General features: G+C 42.7%; 1 protein-coding gene across 1 annotated transcript; it reads left to right on the forward strand.

Moving 5' to 3' along the window:
- The first annotated feature begins 640 nt into the window (after window positions 1-640).
- LOC109736327 (probable aldo-keto reductase 2) lies at window positions 641-2,433 on the forward strand. Its single transcript, XM_020295550.4, has 4 exons — window positions 641-1,206; window positions 1,549-1,721; window positions 1,811-1,913; window positions 2,053-2,433. The coding sequence occupies exons 1-4, from the start codon at window positions 766-768 to the stop codon at window positions 2,386-2,388; spliced, it is 1,053 nt and encodes a 350-aa protein (XP_020151139.1). The 5' UTR covers window positions 641-765; the 3' UTR covers window positions 2,389-2,433.
- Window positions 2,434-13,943: the final 11,510 nt, after the last annotated feature.

Consider the following 13,943-nt stretch of genomic DNA (forward strand, 5'->3'; position numbering starts at 1 on the left):
AAAGGCAACAGAGTTGCATATTTACTCCTGGAATCAAAATGCAACCCCACAACAACAAAGTATGCCCAGTGTATTATAGCAAATCAGTACTAGGGAGTACAAGCGATGACTTGGAGAAACATAAGACGTTGCAGAAACGCTCTAAACTTGGCGACATCTTTTATGATAAAACGCTCTAAACTTGGCGACATCTTTTGTGATAAAACGCTCTAAACTTGGCGACATCTTTTGTGATATCGTACGTACATCGACGGTGAATCATAAAACAGAAGCAAGCAAGGAAGAAAAAATGCTGACCTGTGAAAGCGACTTGGTGGTCATTGCAAAAAATATTAATAACAAGACGGCTTTGGTGGAGCTGGAAGATAATGCTACCTGCTAATGATGCCCATTAGTCACCAACCCCACTTTCCTCTATATTGAATCCCCAATCAGGAGAACTGGATGAACAGATATTGATAGAAACACTTGAACTTCTCCGTATCTTTTGCAATGTTGTATATATTGTATGCACGATGGGGAGCGAACAATCCGGAGCCGCCATTATTAAAGTTGCAGAGCAACAACCTGCGGCACAAATAGTTAAGACACGACGGTGCTTAGCAGCCGCAGCGTGACCTAACCCCTGACGCCACAGTGCCCTGCTAGCACTATAAATTAAGGTGGAAGGTGTAATCTTCCCCAGTTCACTCAACAATCTAATCCAGTACAGTGGCTGAGCACTCGAGTGCAGAGCCGATTAGCCTTCCGGTTCCGGAACCTGCAATGGCTGCTGCTCCGGCGACGACGGCGGTGGTGGTGCCGCGGATGAAGCTGGGCTCGCAGGGGCTGGAGGTGTCGGCGCTGGGGCTTGGCTGCATGGGCATGTCCGCCTACTACGGGCCGCCCAAGCCCGAGCCCGACATGGTCGCGCTCATCCACCACGCCGTCGCCGCCGGCGTCACCCTCCTCGACACCTCCGACATCTACGGCCCGCACACCAACGAGCTCCTCCTCGGCAAGGCGCTGCAGGGAGGGGTGAGGGGCAAGGTGCAGCTGGCGACCAAGTTCGGCATCCTCGCTGGCGCCGACGGCGCGCGGGCGATCCGCGGCGACCCGGCGTACGTGCGCGCGGCGTGCGAGGGAAGCCTCGAGCGCCTCGGCGTAGAATGCATCGACCTCTACTACCAGCACCGCGTCGACGTCAGCGTGCCCATCGAGGTCACGGTGAGTGAGTCAACCTCAGTTCAACCCTATCCCGTTGAGTAGTCAAACCAACGCGCGTTGACCAAATGCACCAAACTGAGACCCGACGGTGGAAAAGTCAAATCTCGTAAATTTTAATCAAGTTTATGGAGAAAATCATTTACATCTGGAATGTCAAACACATTAGATTCGTCATAAGATGCAGTTTCATATTCCATATATTTAGTATTGTAGATATAAATAGTTTTCTCTACAAATTTGGTTAAACTTTATACTCTTCGAAAAATCTATACACACTACATTATGGAACAGAGGAAGTACAACACTATCCATGAGAGAAATTTACACACTTGCCATCCATAGATGGGTGAACTCAAGAAACTGGTTGAAGAGGGGAAGATAAACTACATTGGGTTGTCCGAAGCATCGGCGTCGACTATCCGAAGAGCGCACGCGGTTCATCCCATAACCGCCGTCCAGCTAGAGTGGTCGTTGTGGTCGAGAGATGTCGAGAAAGACATAATCCCTACTTGCAGGTACGTACATTTTCATGCACAATCATGACATCTCAAGATCATTTTTGGTTTCCCAACCGTATGAATTTTGTTCCTGCTCATAATCTCAGGGAACTTGGCATTGGAATTGTGGCGTACAGCCCGTTGGGCAGAGGGTTCTTCTCTAGTGGGCCAAAGCTGGTCGACACGCTGTCTGAACAAGACTTTCGCAAGGTTTGTTATAAGCATGTCTGCCTACTTCGCTCTCTCGTGTATTTGAGAGACCCTTCTCTTTGTACAAGAAATCTTGATTTTGAGACTATTACTTCTATTCTAAGCTTCTAAGCCAACAATGCTTAACACATTTATTCAGGACTTACCAAGATTCCAAGCTGAAAACCTTGAGAAGAACACCATGGTATTTGAGCGGGTTAGCACGATGGCGGCGAGGAAGGGGTGCACGGCGTCGCAGCTTGCACTTGCCTGGGTTCACCATCAGGGGAATGATGTGTGCCCCATACCAGGAACCACAAAGGTCGACAACTTCAACCAGAATGTGGCGGCGCTGTCCGTGAAGCTCGCCCCAGAGGAGATGGCCGAGCTTGAGTCCTACGCGTCGGCGGATGTTGCGGGTGATCGCTACCATGATTTCCTGAACACTTGGCAGGATTCTGAGACCCCTCCCATGTCATCCTGGAAGGCCGAGTGACAACTTTCCGTGGGAACTGGAATAAAAGAGTTGCTTGTTTCTTAATTTCTCGTGCCAATGGAAGGGGTGTGTGTGTGTGTGTGTGTTGGCTTGATTACTCATGTTGTATCCCGAGAAGTACTGTGATCCGGTGTAGGAATGGACTCTGGAAATAATGTACGGAGTACCATGTGTTGTGGTCGTGAGTAAGTTACGTCCATCTGTTAAAAAGGGCCCAGGGACAACGGCGAGGCAAGTCCGAATGCAAAATAACTCCCAACACATATGGCTCCTTTATCCGAACCATCCAGTTGCTCCGAGATTGTTGAATATATTGGTATTTTTGCTTGTATTCTCTCATCCACTTCACCTTTTTTTCAAGGACACACCATGGAGAGATGTACCAGTAACATAGAAGAAGAGTGAAGATGGTTGATACAACTGATACAATGCCCAAGAGCACGCCACACCCACCGCAATTACAACGACACACAACTCATCTTGTCCAACTCAAGCCATGAAGAGGCATGATGCCAAACACCTCGGAAGCATGAACAAAACTCCATGCCCGACTGACTCAATGCACCCTTCACGCTTGGCGCCTAGGAGATCGACAGATGGACACTAAGAAACAATCGGACTTGAGGAAGATGTCGTCCAAGAGGTACCGGCGACGAGGATGCAGATAACACCCGAAGGCCCCAAGCTACGTGAGCCCGCCAAGTCAACAACACTAGCTTGCACTCCGGTAAACACCACAACCAACCATGCAGTCCTTCCAAGAAGGGTCGCCGCTGCACTGCCACCATCGTCGGCTCCGACGAACCGGTCCTACGATTTCCCCTTGTGCCCGAGGGGACATCCAAGACCAAGACAATGCCTCCAAAGAGGAGAACACCCACAAGCGTCACCATTATCTGCAACTGCTACCGCGTAGGGATTTCTCCCCAACCATGTCGGCCAAGAACCGTTAAAGAAAAGCAGGTTGGGTTGCGGGGAAGCAAGGCGCTGGCTTGGAGCACCACCGAGGAGAGGAGAGCCACACCTGTTGCCGTAGTGATGGTCACCACCAGATCCACCACCGCACATCGGAAGAGGCCGCCCACAGAAGATCTGCATCAGTGGGGTGAGTTTTTGATTTGGGCGTATTGAGAGTACATGATATGTTCTTGGTGTGACCAAGAAGGTTGAGGAAACTGATATCTAACAACGCTATTGCCATATTCTTGTCAGTGGCTAAAACATGAACCATGTGATCATAGTTTTCAAGTGTCAAAGTTTCTCGATAAACCCAAAATGTTTATCTCCTTCTGTCTGAATCAGAATAAAGGTAGATAGCTCGTAGAGTCAAAGCATTTTGTGCTTTCAATGACCGCCTTCACCAAACTAAAAAAACAAGAATCTGTTGGTGAAAACTATAAGCCCTTCAAAATTCAGTTGGAGGAACCCATACACCGATCAAAACACAAGATATTCTTCATGTTCATCTCCGATGAGATGACAAGGAACTTCGTTGTTGTAATTATCATGTTCCTATCAAAGGTTATCATTATCATGGTGCTACCTGCACATTAATATTGTCCTGTGATGGCAAATATAGACCAAGATATTACACTAGCATAGAAGAACGCACCAACAATGTAAATGAGCGTGGTTGATCATGCGGTGCAACATGATTTCTAGCCGGTCTCACGACAATACTACTCTCACCCTCGCAAAAAAAGACAAGACTACTATCAAAATAATTTAGTTGGGTTTTCTGAAACAGAGGGACATAAATTTAAATCAGCCATCAACATAAAAAGATGGGAACATGTAACCATTGGAACATGCAGAAACAAAATTTAAGGGCAACTCCAATGCGAATCACCAAACACCGGAGCGTCCACCATCCAACCGTGGTCATCAAATGTCAGCCGCTAATTTTTTCACTATGCCTAGAGTACTGAATGATAAATAGCACATATCTTCTTTGATAATTGAAAGATAAATATTCCAATGCAACAATAATTCAAATATAAATATTACAATTCAAACATAAAGTTTTGAAATAAAATAGTTTTGATGTGAATTCAACTTATTATTCTTACATATTCTCAACTAGATCATTCTAAAGCTGCTCATGAGTTCCAAGATAGCGAATTTGCTGATGTGTTTGGTGAAAATCCTCAAACGTCGTTGGATTATGCTTCGGAAGTTGGATAGGATCATCTGTCTCTTGAAATTCCAGAGCTTGGCGAACTCCCTCACTCTCATCCCCCACAATCATGTTGTCCAAGATCACGCAAGTTGTCATCATCTCCCACAATGTCTCTAGATCCCATAGTTTAGCAGGTCCGCGAACAACTGCATAACAGATTTGGAGCACTCCAAATGCCCCCACATCCTTTCTAGCACCTTCTTGTTTTGGGGTAAGTGAACCTTTTTGTTACCCGGCTCAGAAATGGTAATGACGAAGGTCGCCCACGGAGGATAGATACCATCACAAAGATAGTACCTCATGTTGTAATCATGACCATTGATGGTATGGTTGCACACATGAGCTTTGCCTGCACACAACTGCAAACAATGGAGACCGCCGCATCACGTTGATGTTATTGTGAGACTCAGGCATGCCAAATAAAGAGTGTCAAATCCAGAAGTCTTGCGACGCAACTGCTTCAGGAATGATGGTGGGCTTTCTGCAATGGCCTTAGTATTGCCCTGTTGGGGAACGTAGTAATTTCAAAAAATGTAACATCCCAAAATTCTAAATTTTGGAATGTTATAATAAACAGATAGATTGGATTGATTGTTTAATTGATTGACTGAAAGTGAGTGGAATTCGAAATCTTTTGAAAGTTAAATGAGAGGGAATAAAAGGACTTTCCCAAACTTTCATTTTGCTTTTATGATCTCCATGAATTCAAATTCTTTTCACCACAAAACCCTGGAGAGAAGATGACATGACTTCTTCCATTTATTTAAATGACAAGGGGTGTTGAAAATATTTGAATTTCATTTGAAAATATTTCCCATTTCAGAAACTTTATGCAACTCAATGATTTTCACGAGAGAAGATAAAATGACTTCTTCAAAAAAATATGAAATATGAGTTGGGAGTTTCAAAGGTCAAATTCAAAGTCCTTTTGGAAATCATTTTAGTTTGGAGTTATTTGAGTCTTATTCAAATTATTTTTCTCCAAAATAACAATATACAGAAAATAGGGTAACATGATTCCCTACATCAGAAAATTGGAGAAAAATAAATTTGAAATCATTTTGGTATTTTTAAAATGATTTTTATTGGATTTTATTAAGGCAGTAGCACTGTTTGATTTATTAAAACTTTGTGTGGACTTTATTTGACTTTACAAAAATGTTCATGCTGTAGGAAATCTTTTTCTGCAAATTGTGATATATAATATGCCTATATAAAGTTTTACTTTTATTTTCTTTATTCAGTTTTCCCTTTCCTGTCTCTATTTATAAAAAAAGACTACATGCGCGTACTCTGTGACTATATGTCGCCCTCATGCGCAGTATAGTAGCTTTTGGCGCCCCATTGTTTTTTTTCTGTTAAATAGGCCAGGCCCAGCCGGCCATATTCCTCCCCATATTTCTTTTCTATAGTTTTTTTTTCTTTCTTTTCTTTCTTTTTCAATTGCTAAAAAAAAAACTGCCGCGCGGCCGGCCGAACCGCTAAGGCCTTTAGGCCCATGCGAGGCGCTCCCTTTATATCTTTTCGTCTATGTTTAGTCCCACATTGCCTAGCCTTTAACCCCTAAACCTCTTTTTCACCTATAAATATAGACCCATAGAGCCTCCAAAAATTATCCATTGCGGGTTAAATCAATATTTTGGTTTGACTAGCTAAAAATATATTTTTCCTCTTCGGCGGGACTTTTGGAAGTTGTCTCCACACTCTGAAGTCGTCTTTTTTATACCTTATAAAGGTATACTTATTCGTTCTCTGTATTTATACGTTAGATCTAGGATTCTTTTATCCGTAGCTATTTTTTTTCTTGTGCAAAACAGCTTGGCCCTGATTTTTCAAATAGCCATAACTTTTTACTCGTTCATCCAAATTAGATGAAACCATCGCCTATAGTTTCGTCTTGTTTTCACCTATCCAGTTAACCTGTCACGTCAACTTTTTGAAATTTTCAAATTTCGAAATTTGTTCAAATTCATATTCAAACTTCTTTTGTTCATAACTTCAGTTCCGTAACTCCGTTTGAGTTGATTCTTTTTGCAAAGCGAAGCTCTTGACCTAAACTTTCTGATAAGGCCAAATTCACATAATTTTGGTACTGTTAGAAATTGTTTTATGTTGCAAGAGTTATTTGCTTGGTTTTGATGTTTTCCGAAGTGTCTTCTTCGTTCTTCTCGATCTTTTGAGTGATTGCTTATGTGTGGTTACTATTGCTTGCTTACGATAGATTGACCGGAGTGTGACGAGTAGATCTATCCAGAGTATTGAGTGCGAATCATCTTCATCAACATTGCAGGCAAGTTCACACTTTGATCATATCCCTTTTATACCCAGTTTTTATGCATTAGATTTCAATCCTCAAACATTGCATGAGTAGGATTGATAACATGTGGGTATTGGGAAGTAGTTGATGAGGTAGGAACCTATTGCCCTGCATTCAAACCTTGGGAATTACTTCTACGTTGCTATTATATTGCCATGCTACGCTCGTAGACGTGGATTGGGTTTGAGTGATATTCATGACAGATGTGAGATTGTTAATAATGGTTTACTTAAGGTGGCAACTAAAATTCACATCTGGGTGGATTGAGGTACCTGGGTATTCCAGGATTGCCTGTTTTTCTTTTGGACCGCCACCCAGGCTCAAAGGGATCATGAGATTATTCATGCTAGAAACTTCCGTGTGCAGCCGCAAGCTATTATGGGCTCTAGCATAGTTGACTAAGTTGTGTGAACTCTTACAGTGGTAGACTAGCAGATGTAGGGGAAAGTAGGTGTAACTGTCTACCCATACGTAAGGTGCAAACACTTCTGAAAGACTGTGTCTCGGTCATACGTTACTCAAACACCATGTAGTGCGAGTAATCCAACGGAGGAGATCGAGTCTTGTGGGGAAAAGTGCGCAAACCTCTGCAGAGTGTACAAACTAATCATGATTAGCCGTGTCCCCGGTTATGGACATCTTGAGTATCTAGTTCTTGGATTATCCCGTTGATCTCATCATGTTATTTTAATTAATATTGTTGGGTTAATGATGATACTTAATTGGGATTGAGATGCTGTCAACCATCTCAATGTTTCACAACCACCATGATAGTTAACTAAAATTTATTCCTTTGTAGTAGGGAAAAATTGGCTTTTCGCAAAAACATTATAACCATAGAGCTTTTCCACCAGCCATATATGCATGTAGTGATAGCCTTTGTTCATCATTTCTCTATGGTGTGAATTTGCCAGCATATTCCATGTGCTGACCCGTTTTCGGGCTGCAACGTTTCATGTTGCAGGATTCTTACAACGAGTAAGTGATACATTAGGGTTACGATTTCTACACTCAACTTTGCCGTTGGTGTTGATGGGAATCCACAACCTTGTTACTTCCGCTATTTGGATTGAGGTAATAGTATTTACGTTACTTTATACATGTGATTTACCTCTGTTATAAATCCTCGAGTACTGTGTGTGTCAGCATACCGATCCAGGGATGACACTTAAGCACAGAGACTTGATCCATTCGGGTCGGGTCGCTACAAAAAATTTCCTACGCACACACAGGATCATGGTGATGCATAGCAACGAGAGGGGAGAGTGTTGTCCATGTACCCTCGTAGACCGAAAGCGGAAGCGTTAGCACAACGCGGTTGATGTAGTCGTACGTCTTCACGATCCGACCGATCAAGTACCGAACGCACGTCACCTCCGAGTTCAGCACACGTTCAGCCTGATGACATCCCTCGAACTCCCATCCAGCCGAGTGTTGAGGGAGAGTTTCGTCAGCACGACGGCGTGGTGACGATGATGATGTTCTACCGACGCAGGGCTTCGCCTAAGCACCGCTACAGTATTATCAAGGTGGACTATGGTGGAGGGGGGCACCGCACACGGCTGAAAGATCAAACGATCAATTGTTGTGTCTATGGGGTGCCCCCTGCCCCCGTATACAAAGGAGCAAGGGGGGAGGTGCGGCCGGCCAGGAGGAGGCGCGCCAGGAGGAGTCCTACTCCCGGACTCCCTCCCTTCCTTGTTGGACTAGGAGAGGAGAGGGAATGAGAGAGGGGGAAAGGAAAGGAAAGGGGGGGGGGCGCCGCCCCCCTCCTTGTCCAATTCGGACTTGGGGGGGGGGATGCCCCTTGGCCGCCTCTCCTCTTCCACCAATTGGGCCCATGAGGCCCAATAGCCTCGGGGGGGGGGGGTCCGGTAACCCCCCGGTACTCCGGTATATATCCAATAACCCCCGGAACCATTCTGGTGTCCGAATATAGTCATCCAATACATCAATCTTCATGTCTCGACCATTTCGAGACTCCTCGTCATGTCCGTGATCACATCCGGGACTCCAAACAACCTTCGGTACATCAAAACATATAAACTCATAATATAACTATCATCGAAACGTTAAGCGTGCGGACCCTACGGGTTCGAGAACTATGTAGACATGACCGAGACACGTCTCCGGTCAATAACCAATACCGGAACCTGGATGCTCATATTGGCTCCCACATATTCTACGAAGATCTTTATCGGTCAGACCGCATAACAACATACGTTGTTTCCTTTGTCATCGGTATGTTACTTGCCCGAGATTCGATCGTCGGTATCTCGATACCTAGTTCAATCTCGTTACCGGCAAGTCTCTTTACTCGTTCCGTAATACATCATCCCACAACTAACTCATTAGTTGCAATGCTTGCAAGGCTTAAGTGATGTGCATTACCGAGAGGGCCCAAAGATACCTCTCCGACAATCGGAGTGACAAATCCTAATCTTGAAATACGCCAACCCAACAAGTACCTTTGGAGACACCTGTAGAGCACCTTTATAATCACCCAGTTACGTTGTGACGTTTGGTAGCACACAAAGTGTTCCTCCGGTAAACGGGAGTTGCATAATCTCATAGTCATAGGAACATGTATAAGTCATGAAGAAAACAATAGCAACATACTAAACGATCGAGTGCTAAGCTAACGGAATGGGTCAAGTCAATCACATCATTCTCCTAATGATGTGATCCCGTTAATCAAATGACAACTCATGTCTATGGCTAGGAAACATAACCATCTTTGATCAACGAGCTAGTCAAGTAGAGGCATACTAGTGACACTCTGTTTGTCTGTGTATTCACACATGTATCATGTTTCCGGTTAATACAATTCTAGCATGAATAAACATTTATCATGATATAAGGAAATAAATAATAACTTTATTATTGCCTCTAGGGCATATTTCCTTCAGTCTCCCACTTGCACTAGAGTCAATAATCTAGTTCACATCGCTATGTGATTTAACATCAATGGTTCACATCTTTATGTGGTTAACACCCATAGTTCACATCGACATGTGACCAACACCCAAAGGGTTTACTAGAGTCAGTAATCTAGTTCACATCGCTATGTGATTAACACCCAAAGAGTACTAAGGTGTGATCATGTTTTGCTTGTGAGATAATTTTAGTCAACGGGTCTGTCACATTCAGATCCGTAAGTATTTTGCAAATTTCTATGTTTACAATCTCTGCACGGAGCTACTTTTGCTAATTGCTCCCACTTTTCAATATGTATCTGGATTGTGACTTAGAGTCATCCAGATCGGTGTCAAAGCTTGCATCGACGTAACTCTTTACGACGAAGTCCTTATCACCTCCATAACCGAGAAATATATCCTTATTCCGCTAAGGATAATTTTGACCGCTGTCCAGTGATCTACTCCTAGATCACTATTGTACTCCCTTGCCAAACTTATGGTGAGGTGCACAATAGGTCTGGTACTCAGCATAGCATACTTGATAGAACCTATGACTGAGGCATATGGAATGACTCTTCATTCTCTTTCTATTTTTCTGCCGTGGTCAGGTTTTGAGTCTTTACTCAACTTCACACCTTGTAACACAGGCAATAACTCTTTCTTTGACTGTTCCATTTTGAACTATTTCAAAATCCTGTCAAGGTATGTACTCATTGAAAAAAAACTCATCAAGCGTCTTGATCTATCTCTATAGATCTTGATGCTCAACATGTAAGCAGCTTCACTGAGGTCTTTCTTTGAAAAACTCCTTTCAAACACTCCTTTATGCTTTGCAGAATAATTCTACATTATTTCTGATCAACAATATGTCATTCACATATACTTATCAGAAATGCTGTAGTGCTCCCACTCACTTTCTTGTAAATACAGGCTTCACAGCCAGTCTGTATAAAACTATATGCTTTGATCAACTTATCAAAGCGTATATTCCAACTCCGAGATGCTTGCACCAGTCCATAGATGGATCGCTGGAGCTTGCATATTTCGTTAGCACTTTTAGGATTGACAAAACCTTCTGGTTGCATCATATACAACTCTTCTTTAATAAATCCATTAAAGAATGCAGTTTTGTTTATCCATTTGCCAGATTTCATAAAATGCAGCAATTGCTAACATGATTCGGACAGACTTAAGCATAGATACGAGTGAGAAACTCTCATCGTAGTCAACACCTTGAACTTGTCGAAAACCTTTTGGGACAATTCTAGCTTTGTAGATAGTAACGCTACTATCAGCGCCCGTCTTCCTCTTGAAGATCCATTTAATCTCAATGGCTCGCGATCATTCGGCAAGTCAATCAAAGTCCATACTTTGTTCTCATACATGGATGCCATCTCAGATTTCATGGCCTCAAGCCATTTTGCGGAATCTGGGCTCATCATCGCTTCCTCATAGTTCGTAGGTTCGTCATGGTCAAGTAACATGACCTCCAGAACAGGATTACCGTACCACTCTGGTGCGGATCTTACTCTGGTTGACCTACGAGGTTCGGTAGTAACTTGATCTGAAGTTCCATGATCATCATCATTAACTTCCTCACTAATTGGTGTAGGCATCGCAGAAACCGGTTTCTGCGATGAACTACTTTCCAATAAGGGAGCAGGTACAATTACCTCATCAAGTTCTACTTTCCTCCCACTCACTTCTTTCGAGAGAAACTCCTTCTCCAGAAAGATTCCGAATTTAGCAACAAAAGTCTTGCCTTCGGATCTGTGATAGAAGGTGTACCCAACAGTCTCCTTTGGGTATCCTATGAAGACACATTTCTCCGATTTGGGTTTGAGCTTATCAGGTTGAAACTTTTTCACATAAGCATTGCAACCTCAAACTTTAAAAAACGACAGCTTAGGTTTCTTTGCCAAACCATAGTTCATACGGTGTCGTCTCAATGGATTTAGATGGTGCCCTATTTAACGTGAATGTAGCTGTCTCTAATGCATAACCCTAAAACGATAGTGGTAGATCGGTAAGAGACATCATTACACTGTGGTGTTCCAGGTGGCGTGAGTAGTGAAACTATTTCACATTTTTTTAACTGAAGGCCAAACTCGTAACTCAAATATTTTACCTCTGCGATGATATCGTAGAAACTTTTATTTTTGTTACGATGATTCTCCACTTCACTCTAAAATTCTTTGAACTTTTCAAATGTTTCAGACTTGTGTTTCATCAAGTAGATATACCCATATCTGCTCAAATCATCTGTGAATGTCAGAAAATAATGATACCCGCCGCAAGCCTTAATATTCATCGGACCACATACATCAGTGTGTATGATTTCCAACAAATCTGTTGCTTGCTCCATTGTTCCGGAGAACGGCGTTTTAGTCATCTTGCCCAAGAGGCATGGTTCACAAGCATCAAGTGATTCATAATCAAGTGATTCCAAAATCCCATTAGCATGGAGTTTCTTCATGCGCTTTACACCAATATGACCTAAACGGCAGTGCCACAAATAAGTTGCACTATCATTATTAACTTTCATCTTTTGGCTTCATTATTATGAATATGTGTATCACTACGATCGAGATTCAACAAATCATTTTATTGGGTGTATGACCATATAAGGTTTTATTCATGTAAACAGAACAACAATTATTCTCTAATTTAAATGAATAACCGTATTGCAACAAACATGATCAAATCATATTCATGCTCAACGCAAACACCAAATAACACTTATTTAGTTTCAACACTAATCCCGAAAGTATAGGGAGTGTGCGATGATGATCATATCAATCTTGGAACCACTTCCAACACACATCGTCACCTCGCCTTTTACTAGTTTCTGTTTATTCTACAACTCCTGTTTCGAGTTACTACTCTTAGCAACTGAACCAGTATCAAATGCCGAGGGGTTGCTATAAACACTAATAAAGTACACATCAACAACATGTATATCCAATATACCTTTGTTCACTTTGCCATCCTTCTTATCCACCAAATACTTGGGCTAGTTCCGCTTCCAGTGACCAGTCCCTTTGCAGTAGAAGCACTTAGTCTCAGGCTTAGGACCAGACTTGGGCTTCTTCACTTGAGCAGCAACTTGCTTGCCGTTCTTCTTGAAGTTCCCCTTCTTCCCTTTGCCCTTTTCTTGAAACTAGTGGTCTCGTCAACCATCAACACTTGATTTCTACCTTCGTCGATCTCAGCATCACGAAGAGCTTGGGAATTGTTTCTGTTATCCCTTGCATATTATAGTTCACCACGAAGTTCTACTAACTTGGTGATGGTGACTAGAGAATTCTGTCAATCACTATCTTATCTGGAAGATTAACTCCCACTTTATTCAAGCGATTGTAGTACCCGGACAATCTGAGCACATGCTCACTGCTTGAGCTATTCTCCTCCATCTTTTAGCTGTAGAACTTGTTGGAGACTTCATATCTCTCAACTTGGGTATTTGCTTGAAATATTAACTTCAACTCCTGGAACATCTCATATGGTCCATGACGTTCAAAACATCTTTGAAGTCCCGATTCTAAGACGTTAACTATGGTGCACTAAACTATCAAGTAGTCATCATATTGAGCTAGCCAAACGTTCATAACGTCTGCATCTGCTCCTGCAATAGGTCTGTCACCTAGCGGTGCATCAAGGACATAATTCTTTTGTGCAGCAATGAGGATAAACCTCAGATCACGGACCCAGTCCGCATCATTGCTACTATCATCTTTCAACTTAGTTTTCTCTAGGAACATATATAAAACATAGGGAAGCAACAACGCGAGCTATTGATCTACAACATAGATATGCTAATACTACCAGGACTAAGTTCATGATAAATTAAAGTTCAATTAATCATATTACTTAAATACTCCCACTTATATAGACATCCCTCTAATCCTCTAAGTGATCACGTGATCCATATCAACTAAACCATGTCCGATCATCACGTGAGATGGAGTAGTTTCAACGGTGAACATCACTATGTTGATCATATCTACTATATGATTCACGCTCGACCTTTCAGTCTCCGTGTTCTGAGGCCATATCTGTTATATGCTAGGCTCGTCGAGCTTAACCTGAGTATTCCGCGTGTGCAACTGTTTTGCACCCGTTGTATTTGAACGTAGAGCCT

Source organism: Aegilops tauschii, chromosome 5 (assembly GCF_002575655.3).
Source record: "Aegilops tauschii subsp. strangulata cultivar AL8/78 chromosome 5, Aet v6.0, whole genome shotgun sequence".
In the NCBI taxonomy this organism is placed as follows: domain Eukaryota; kingdom Viridiplantae; phylum Streptophyta; class Magnoliopsida; order Poales; family Poaceae; genus Aegilops; species Aegilops tauschii.

Excerpts from the sequence above, each read along its gene's own strand:
- LOC109736327 (XM_020295550.4), top strand. The coding sequence starts at position 766 with ATGGCTGCTGCTCCGGCGACGACGGCGGTGGTGGTGCCGCGGATGAAG. Across the intron at positions 1,722-1,810 it reads GACATAATCCCTACTTGCAG|GGAACTTGGCATTGGAATTG; the intron begins GTACGTACATTT and ends TCATAATCTCAG. Across the intron at positions 1,914-2,052 it reads CTGAACAAGACTTTCGCAAG|GACTTACCAAGATTCCAAGC; the intron begins GTTTGTTATAAG and ends ACATTTATTCAG.